Genomic DNA, 10,773 nt, shown 5'->3' with positions numbered 1-10,773 from the left:
AAAAAAAAAAAAAAAACCCCAATCTACAAAAAAAATCTAACCTCATACATTTAAAATTCCAAGATCAAAGAAACTTAGAGAAAGTGAGGGAGAAAGATATTGTTGATAAAATTCAAATTCACTCTCAAATAACAATCTGTTTGTTCTTCATTCTCCCCTCTGATGAGTTCTAAGTCCTGCCACCTTTACAAGTCATTACGTTTAATTGCATTAAGACTTGAAATATCACTCAATTTACTTAATGTACATCTAGATTTGACCAAGACAAGGTAATTCACTAACTTTTTTTCTATTTCTGACAAAAACCAAAAACCTTAAAATGAGAAAACTTTTCAAAAGAAAAAAAAAGTTGAAAGCTGTTAGTGTTGCCTTTTAATACAACACTTTTCAAAATAAAGTTCAAAGGTGGGGGTGGGGAGTCCTGTAGTTAAGGGGGAAAGAAAAACCAGAGTTAAACTTACAGGTTTAATAAAATTCTCCCAAATCACCTAGAATACAGAGTCTAATTAACAGTTATTTTAAGAAAGAGTTGGTCAACCTCCTCTACTTTAAATTGTTCCCCAAATGGAATTCTCAAAATTTGGTAAATAAAATATTACTAAGGACTAGTAAGTATAAGTCCAACTCCTTCGGTTTTATTTTGTAACCCCCTTACATTTCACTGGCACCCGAAACACTAGCTTAATTAGTACTGGTTATCTTTGCCACACACCAAGTATCCCAAATCCATAATTTAGAAGTCAAAAGATATCTCAAGTTAAATACATCAACTTGCTCACAAATGCTTCTATCACATTAAGTTGTTTGTTATCTTAATAGGTATTTTCTGTATTGACAGCATATGATCAACAGTATCAGGTCCGTCAAACAGGAAGGCTTACTGTTTGTACAGCACTAAGAGGATGAAGGGGGCAACCTCTGAATCCTAACCGACACCATCAGTACTGTCAATCAAGCACAGTAAAACCTCCTAGCGCCTTAAACCCAGAGACTTCGATAACTGCTCCCTCCAGAAATGGATACCTGCACTGCAGCTTTATGGCTCAGTGGGAAATTTTTCGTCCTACCCCTTCCCAATTTAGATTTGCAAGTTATATTCCTAAAACAAAACCACATAGGAACATAAGACTTAGTTGGGAGGAGCCCCTGGCAGAGTTAATTACAGCAGGGCCCAGACCGTGGTTAGCAATTGACAGTTTTCACACCTAAAACAGTCCCATAAGCTCCAACAAGGGCTTTTGTTTGCAAATACAGGGCGATTTCTATACGCCTCAACAGGAAGTAGGAGTGATTGGGGTTCTTATGAAGGTAAGGGGGGGCTATGGCGAAGGGAAAACCCTAAGCCAAGAATCGGAGTCCGGTAACCGTAAGGCAATAATTCCTCGCCCCCTCCCCCAACTACCCTCGCTTCAAACCCAGCTCCCTCGGATCAAAAAGCAAAAGGGTTTCTGCCCTGCAATCCTATCTGCGCCACAAGAGCCGGAACCAGCTCTGCGAGTGGGAAACAATAGGGACTCCCCCCTCAGAAGGCCCGGAAGAGAACCCCGAAACCGGACCGCCTCTCCTCCCCTCTTACGCCGCCGAGTCTCCCCCAAACCCTCTGTCCCCACCAACCTGCAAGGCCTACTTGCAAGCGAGCAGCCGCGGCTCCTCTCCTAGGCGAGTCCCCGGCCAGCACAGCCCTGCCGCCCCCAGCAGGGCTGCCCTGCCTCGCACTCCCAACCTCACTCGGGTGTCCCGGCCGCCGCTCCGTCCCCGCTCCCGTCTACCGCACCGCTCGCCCAGAGCTCCCCGCCGCTCCTCCTCCAGACCCCGCACACGCCACATTCCTCGGTTCCACTCCTCTCCGCCGCCCCCGCTCTTCTCAGCGGCCACCCGCCCGTCCTCCCGGGCCAGGCCTGGGCCTCGGGCTTCCGCCCGAAGGGGGCTCCCTGCTACCCTCAGGACCCTGCCGACCCCGACCACGCCGCCTCACCCCACGCCCCGCGGCTCGGGCCCGAGTCCTACCACCGAGGCCACTCCCGCTCCGCACCCTCGGTCCTTTATTGTTGACTCGAAGCTCCCAAAATGGCGGCGGCTCCTTCCTCCTCGGAAACCTCCGCCCGCCCCCACCCGGCCCCTCGCCGCGACGCCCGCCGCCCCGCCCCGCCCCCGCCGCGACGCTCGCTGCCCGCGCAGCTCGCCGCCGCCGCTGCTGCCGCCGCCACCCCGCACTACCTCGGCCGGCGCCCGCTGTGCCGGCGCCCCCGATGTCGCCGCCGGGCTGAGCTGACTCTGCTGCTCTGCCCCCTCCCTCGCCCGCCGCCGTCGCCTCCCTCCCTCCTTCCCAGCCGCTCCGCATGGCGGCGGCCGCGGCTCCTCCTCCTCCACACAAGATGGCGAGAGCTCGGCCGCTGCAACTGCAGCGGCCGCGGCGTCACGGCTTCCTGGGCGCGGCGGGCGAGGGTCGGGAGAGACCGGTCTTTGACGGGGCCGAGCTCAGGGAAACACGGGGTTACTTTCGGGACGGAGGGACGGACGGATGGACTGACGGGCGGGAGGGGTTGCCTGCAGAGCTGACGAGACCGCTGGGGAAATGAATGGCGGCGGCCGGGGACAGTCGCCCTTGCCTTCGTCCGTCCCTCCGGAGCTGGGCTGACGGGTCCCGGGCCGGAGGGGACGTCTGCTGACTGCTGACCTCGGACACGCTCGGAGGGCAGCTTGCGCGGGTCGGGAAGCTGAGCTGGGATGGCGGGGAGAACGCTGTGAGGCCTGGGCGTGCAGAAGAGTGGGGCCTTCGGGGCCGATGCTGTCGGAGAGGCAGCGGGAAGGGGCATCGGTGAAAGAGTGAGCCGGGAGCGCCCTCGGTCGTGGGCTACCAAACCCGGAGTGCAAGCGAGGTGACCCTTTGCTCCTGCCCGCAGTGGCACTCTTCTAGGAAGAAGGGCGGATCGCCTCTACCAGTGAGGGCTTCCTGTGCAAATGGGAGACCCGTAGATTCTCCTGCCTGACCCTTACTGCCGATATTTGTGCGTTTGTTTCTATGATTCTCAGATCCTGATGTCTTATCCTTAACCTAGAAAGTTGTCTTGTTCCAAGCAAAACAAACCCTTTTGTTTGTTAAGTAAAAATCGAGCTGGGCCGAAGAGAAAGTTTAAAACTCGCGTCTTACGCTGCTGGAGGGCTGGAAATACTGACAATGGTTAAACCTTTTGGGACAGTGCGACTCCTTACTAAACACCGATGTTTAGGGAATCTTGGACAGTCAGTACTTAGTCACTGACTTGCAGCTTCCATATTTTTACCGCTGCTTCCAACTTGAGACCAATCAGAGAAAGCCAAATATGCTCTCTAAGCCAATGACTCCCTGCTTCCAGCCCTCCTGCTTTTTAGCTAGCAACATCCAATCAGAATAAGTCTGAAGCCCCCCCCCCCTTTTTTTTTTTTTTAAAAACCAGTGCTCTCCTGGTTTTTTATTTTGTTTTTTGTTTTTTACTTGAGAGCCCAAGTCTTCACCAAACTCCAGTGCATGCTTGCCATGGCAAGCACCGAGTAGAATAATAGCCAGTTGTCATTTGTGCCACCACACCCAGCACTCTTAATGTATAAGGATGATGGTGGTGCTTTTTGCAATTCTGAGTTTAAAGCATTTTATCTCCCACCCAGATTTTAAAAGAGCTACTCATGCAAGGGAATACCATGCCCATACCTTGTGTTCACTCTGGAGAAAAGCTAAGTGATCTCTTAGGAAAAGCTATGAGGCTTTGCCCCTTTTGCTTGTTTGGTTTTGGTTGGTTGGTTGGATTTAAGACAATTTCTCTGTGTAGCTCTGGCTGTCCTGGAACTCACTCTGTATAGTCCAGGCTGGCCTCGAGCTCATAGGGACACCTGCCTCTGCCTCCTAAGTGCATTCGCCACCAATCCCTGACCTAAAAATTGTTTTTATTTCTCTTAACGTTTATTTTATTTGATGTGTATGGGGACCTGTATATCTGTTTACCACGTGTGCCTGGGAACTGAGGAGGCCGGAAAGGGTCCTCTGATCCCTTGGAGCTGGAGTAACAAATGATTGTGAGCTACCATGTAGGTGCTGGAAATGAACCATGCTCTTCTGCAAGTGCAGCCTGTGGCTTTTTGTTTTGTTTTGTTTTGTTTTGTTTTGTTTGGGGGGGGGGTTCGAGACAGGGTTTCTCTGTATAGCCCTGGCTGTCCTGGAACTCACTTTGTAGACCAGGTTGGCCTCGAACTCAGAAATCCACCTGCCTCTGCCTCCCAAGTGCTGGGATTAAAGGTGTGTGCCACCACCGCCCGGCCTCAGTTCTTAACTGCTTAGCCATCTCTCCAACTCACATTTCTCCCTCCCTCTGTCACTCTTTCCCTTTCTACTTCTTTCTTTCTTTCTTTCTTTCTTTCTTTCTTTCTTTCTTTCTTTCTGCGTTTCTGCGTTTCTGCGTTTCTGCGTTTTGTTTTGTTATGTTTCCAGACAGGGTTTCTCTGTTGCCCTGACTGTCCTGAACTCACTCTGCAGACCAGCCACCCTCAAACTCATAGAGATCCACCTGCCTCTACCTCTCGCTGCTGGGATTAAAGATGTCTCCAACACCATGTGGCCGGACTTTTTTTTTTTTTTTTTTTTAATGTGGGTTCAGTTTTATGACACATTTTTCTCCCTAATTCAAATAGATTAGCACTAAACTAAATCTCTAGCCCTGATTCTTCACCTCCCTTCCCCCATTCTTATTTTTAAGGTGAATTGTAATTATTAATCTCCATAAAAATACTTTTTTGGGCCAGGCTTCTGTTGCCCAAGTGCCCTTAATCCCAGCACTTGGGAGATAAGAGTCAGGTGAATCTTTGTGAGTTTGAGGCCAGCCTGGTCTACATAGTCCCAGGCCAGCTAGGGTTACACAATGAAGCCGTGTATTTTTTCAAAGGGGGGGGGGTGGAGCTGGGGAAATTGTTTAGTGGTTAAGAGTACCACTGGTTGTTCTTCCAGAGGTCCTAAATCCAATCCCCAACACCCACAGAGTGGCTCACAAGCATCTCTAATGGGATGCCCACTTCTGGCGTGCAGGTGCACATGCTGATAGAACACATACATAACACACAGAAATACATCTCAAACAAGATATTTTTTTTTTTAAAGTGGAGGTTTCCCAGTGGGTAAAATGTTTGCAGCTAAGCCTCAGGACCAGAACTTAATCCTACAAATTGTCCTCAGCCTCACCCCTCTGCCCACACACACAATTAAATGTGATTGAAAAAAAAAAATACAGATGAGAGATAGTCTTGAGAGATGGCTCAGAGGTTAGAAACTAGTCTTGCAGTGGACCCCAGTTCGATTCCTAGCACCCATATGGCAGCTTACAACTGACTCTTAACACAAAGTTCCAGTAATCTGACCCTCTTCTGGACCAGGCACACACACACACACACCATGTGCATACATATACGTGCAAAACAACTATATACGTAGAAAAGGTAAAAGTAAAAATGAGTTGTTTTCTTTACGTTTATAAAATTACGCTTTTTTAGGAAAACGATACAGAAATCTACCTCCAGAGTAAACTGAAAAGTCCTTTCTCAATAGGACAAAGAAGATTGGAAATAGGTGAGACATCCTTCCGGAGACAGCCAGATATACCTTGCAGTTTTATTCGCTATGACAGGTGACGTCCTCTCACCACAGCTCAGCCAGCTCAGCTTGCCGGGTGTCTCTGGGCCTCATCAGTCACACATGGTCGTCACCCAGAGGTCTTGCTATTCATTTCGGTCTTCAATTTCCCTAAGATTACTGTGCACCACTTGTTTTTACTTATTTATTAGTTTGAAAATAATGTGTGGCTGGGAGAACAGTGAAATCTGGAAACTAGGTGTTTAGGCATAAACTTTGGTCTATTCAGATCACGAAAAAAAATTGACACACTCCTCATGCCAGATGCTTTGGTCCCGCTGGGGACTTCCCAGGTCCATTCTGGGGCAGTTGATGAAAGGTAATATTGTGACCTTGATGAGCTGCTGTGATGGCAGGATGGGTACCGAGTCCCAGCGGTGGCTGAGCCTGTGACAGGATGCTGTTCCTGAGCTCTTCTCTGAGTGGGCAGCAGAGAGCAGGAACAATCAAGAATCGTGCCCAGGCCTTGGAAGTAGAACTGTGATTTTTTTTTTCCCGAGACAGGGTTTCTCTGTGTAGTCCTGGCTGTCCTGGAACTCACTCTGTAGACCAGGCTGGCCTCAAACTCAGAAATCCACCTGCCTCTGCCTCCCAAGAGCTGGGATCAAAGGTGTGTGCCACCACCGCCTGGCTAGAACTGTGATTTTAAAACCAAGGCCTGAAGCAGAGCATGGTAGCTCACGCCTTTCATCCCAGCACTGGAGAGACAGGCAGGAGGATCCCTGTGAGGCTGAGGCCAGCCTGGGCTACATAGCAAGTTTCAGGAACCAGGGCGAGATCCTGTCTCAAATAAATAAAATGCTGCTGTATTGTATATACTTGGGGCACACATGTTCTGTAATTCGGGCCTCTCTGTCTTTTTACCTTCATTTGGGTTCTGGAGTTAAATTCCAGTTGCTAGGCATATTCACTGACAACAAAGTGCCTTATTTATTTATTTACTTATTTACTTACTTACAAACAGTGTCTCACTATGTAGCTCTAGTCCTGGAACTTGCTATGTAGATCAGGCTGGCCTGAAAGTTGCTAAGATTCACCTGCTTCTGCACCCCTGGGGGCTGAGCGCCACTATGCCAGCTTCTCTCTTTTTTCATAAATTACTCTGTCTCTCACCGCTTCCATCCCTTAGACTCTCCCTTTGTTGGATCTTCCCTTCAACTTGGATTCATGCTCAAAATCTTTTCCATTCTTTGGTTTGTCTGAGTCAGGGTCTTCTGTAGCCCAGGGTGGCCTCAAGATGACCCCGAACTTAGCCCCTCTTGATCCCACAGATTTTTCTCCATTCTAATCAACAAACTGAAGCAATCTTCCCTCTTTCCTTCATTCCCTGCTAATGGCCTCCTGGGAACAGCTCTGCCAGGTGGGGGAAAGCCCTGCACTTCTTCCTCTATATTATCACTTTCTACCTCACCTCCCACCCCCTACCCCCACCCCTACCCTCACCCCCCATTATTGCTGCCACTGTCCCAAGGCGGGAGATTTTTTCCCCGTCTTGTTTGGACTATTCCAGTAACTTCCTAGCCTTCCTCTGCCTCTCCCTCTCTAGCCCATTGTGCACAGAAAGGCACAGGAATTTTCCAGTCGGATCACCAGCCAGCTCAAGAGGACTTAAAATGATTCTCCATTACTGACAGAATAAAATGGAAGTCCCCATCTCTCTTCAAAACAGTGAAGCTGGACCTACTTCTCTGAGTCACTGCTGAGACTATTTTCATGATTTAAGAAATTTATTTACTAGTATATTTCTTTTATGTGTCTCTGAGTGCTTTGCCTGCCTCTATGTCCGTGTACCATTTACATGTCTGGCAGTATAAGAGGACACCAGATTCTTTGGAGCGGGAATTACAGATGGTTGTGAGCCCCCATATAGGCACAAGAACCTGCACCAGGGTCCTGAGCAAGAGCAGCCAGTGCTCTTAACTGTGGAGTCATCTCCTGCACACCCACACACACCCCTTGCTTTTCTTTTCTTATTTTGAGATACAGTCTTGTTAAGTGACCCTGACAGTGGCGTCCGTTCTGGTGGTCTTCCTGCTTTTGTCTCCTAAGTGTTAGGATCACAGATGTGCAGCACCCTGCTCTGCTGTCTGGCAGGAACGTGTACATACATAAAGGTACTTAAAGCTGTGCCCCTCCCCCTTGCTTGATATCCCATTTATTTGCCATGCCTTGCTTACTGCCTTTGCCCAGCCCTAAAGCAGGAGCCTCCCTCCCTAGCCGCTCTGCTACCTTAGGCAGGAACTAAAACCCAGGTGGGAATGATCCAGCAGCAGTGTTTAGTCAGAGCAGTGTTCTCTGGAAGAACGGGAAGACTCATGGATCAAGAAGACCTCGAAGAGTCTGCCTGCTCATCCGTGAAATGAGGGCCGTCCCGGTGCCTCTGGGGGCTGAGTGTGAGAAAAGCACCGTGGCGTGCTCGGTCTGCATAGGGCCTGACTCATAGCGCGCCGCCGCGCCGCTCACTGCAGCAAACAATGGGCATTCTGACCGGTGGCCGCCAAGCTGTTTTGATGGTAAAGGTGAAGCTAGCTTTTGCAATGAAGTTCTCAAATTTCTAATTAAATGTTGTTTCTAGAACCAACAAGCTGTAATTATTTTCTTATTCAGCTATTCGTGCTTCTGTCATTTAAATAGATGAATGCAAGTGCCCCTGGAGACTTGAGGCGTGAGATTCCGTCATGACAGAAGACTGAGCCCTCTGAGGGGGTGTTTTTACATATTTAGCCTTTGCGCCATCTCAAAAGTTATGCATGCTCTGCCAAGTATACAGTAAATGCTGGTACATATTACTGAATGGTGCTAGCTATCAAGATACCTCCGCAGTGAAGACACTTTGTCCCTAAGTCTGGTGACCCGATGACCTGAATTTGATCTCAGGATCCACACGGTTAAAAGACAGAACTGACTCTTGAAAATTGGCCTCTGATCCCCACGAGCATCCCAGGGCTCACAAACATACACAAAAAAATACATGTAGAAAGAAGTCGAGTGCTAGTCAATGAATAATATTACTACGTGTCTCAGGGGAAATGAAGACTTGGGAGCTATGTATGCCTTCACGTGGGCATTAACTGCATCAGGTCATCGAGCTAGATGTCCAAGATATAAATCCAACCATGTCAGTGGCTCCTAATGTAAGGGTCCGCAATTTGCTGAAGAATGATGCCCCGGACTCAAATAGTTTGTAGACAACGCAAAGAGTGTTTTATTCTGCAGAAGTCCAGCATGTTGGGGTCCACCATCTACAAAGATGGAGAGACCCAGAAGTGAGCTCTCAGGCCCGATTTAAATAAAGCACATTAAGGGAATTCTGGTGATGGGGTGGGGGTTGGGGGGTAGGTGACCTCTATCTTAATCTTGGCTCTATCTCTAGGAACATTCCAGAACCACCATTGCTGGGGCCTAGGGGTGGGGAGGGGGTGTAAACTTTGCTGAAGAAGTCTGGAAACAGCTGCTGACCCATTGTCCTTGCCTCAGGCCAGGTGGCAGGGCCGCTTCGGAGGCCTGGATTTGTCCAGTTCTTGGAAACAGGGACTTAGGCCTAGTCTCCTGAACTGCGGATTTGAAGCCTGACATGGAGTCAGTCTAGCCTTCTCAGTAACACAATCAAGAAGACACACCATTCCTCTAAGCCTTGACATCTGTGACCTCCAAGCAGGCGGGTATCTCAGCCCAAAGGGAAAACATCAAGGTGTTGGAATCCTGTCTCCCAGTTTCCTTCCTTCTCGTCTAGTCCTATCTCCCATAGAGTCTAGCCTTACCTCTCTGCCTGAGAACTCTTCCTGTCAAGTGTACAAGCAGAAGTTAATGGCTCTCCCTTTGTGGTACCAAGGAGCAGATTTCTATTACTGTGCGATCTCTCAGTGTCCGGGGCACCTCTCTCTCTATTTGCCCTCCAAGAGGACCGATCTAACACGGTTCCTGTGTCCCACAGCATGCCCACGGACTGGCATTTGCTGGGTGTTTTGATATGTTTGCTTAAGGAGCTCTTGAATCTACTTCGCATTCCATCCTTCCCCTTAGTCTCCTGGAGCACTAAGCCTATTAGGTTTCATCTCTAAAATAGTTCCTGGGGGTAAGGGGAGAGAGGGTCAGTACCTATGAGCACTGTCTGCTCTTGGCAGAGCACCTGGGTTTGGTTCCCAGAATCCACATGATATGACAGCAGACAATCACCCCCAATTCCAGTTCCAAGGGATCTACAACATCTGTCCTCCACAGGCACCAGGTATACACATGGCACACAGACATACAGGTACATAAAAATAGATGTCCTGAATCCACCCGGTCCCTCTCATCTAGCTGTCCCCACATTCATTCTGATATAAGTGTCCTTGTTGACCTGTCTACTGCTGTAGTTCTAACTGGGCTTCCTGTGACCCTTTTGTCTTCCTCCTACAGAGGGCTCTGGCTGGTTTACAGCTCCTCTGTCTCGCCTAGTCAAACATTAAAACAAGGACTCTAGCCCGAACTACCTTAATTTGCAAATTCTTTAGCTTTTCTAATTTATTCCTTTTTATTTGCTTGTTTATTTTTATTTTATTTTAGAGAAAGGATCCTACTTTGTAGCCTTTCCAGGTCTGGAATGTACTATGTAGTCAGACTAGCCTCAACCCCACAGAGATCTGCCTGCTTCTGCCTCCCGTGTACTAGGAATAAAGCTTTGCCCTTTAATCATGAGCTGGCTTGATTCCTTCATTTTCACTTGCTAATAGTTTGACTTCCCAGACTTCCTCAGTAGACCTCTCCTACTCCCTACGCCCAAGCTTCTGCCCGACTTCTCCTGTGACTGCCACAGGAGCAGATTGGGTCTAGACTTCATTCACAAAGGGAGCAGTGCTGACCAGAGTCCTCAGTGACCTTCTCTGCTAATCCAGGGCCAGATGACCCCATTCTTGGCCGTTCCACAGCTGTTCTTCCTGAATTTTGTTCTGCACAACACAGGCCTTTGAGCTGCTCTGGTAAATACAAAATTACAAGTGTCTTTATGCTCTTCTTCCTCTTACATACTTCTTGGGTTTTAGGCAGTGCTCCACCCCCGAGCTATAAGGATCACAACTGTGAGTTACGACTGTGTGTGCACAATGTGATAGGGTGTGGATGTGCATACACAACTGTGA

At 48.8% G+C, this 10,773-nt stretch overlaps 1 protein-coding gene across 1 annotated transcript; it reads left to right on the top strand.

Moving 5' to 3' along the window:
* The first annotated feature begins 1,302 nt into the window (after window positions 1–1,302).
* Window positions 1,303–2,272, top strand: LOC110302333 (extensin-like). Its single transcript, XM_021173185.1, has 2 exons — window positions 1,303–1,308; window positions 1,478–2,272. The coding sequence occupies exons 1-2, from the start codon at window positions 1,303–1,305 to the stop codon at window positions 2,270–2,272; spliced, it is 801 nt and encodes a 266-aa protein (XP_021028844.1).
* Window positions 2,273–10,773: the final 8,501 nt, after the last annotated feature.

This window comes from Mus caroli, chromosome 9, assembly GCF_900094665.2.
Source record: "Mus caroli chromosome 9, CAROLI_EIJ_v1.1, whole genome shotgun sequence".
NCBI lineage: Eukaryota > Metazoa > Chordata > Mammalia > Rodentia > Muridae > Mus > Mus caroli.
The sequence above is the reverse complement of the archived record's forward strand: the minus strand, read 5'-3'. Positions and strand labels throughout refer to the sequence as shown.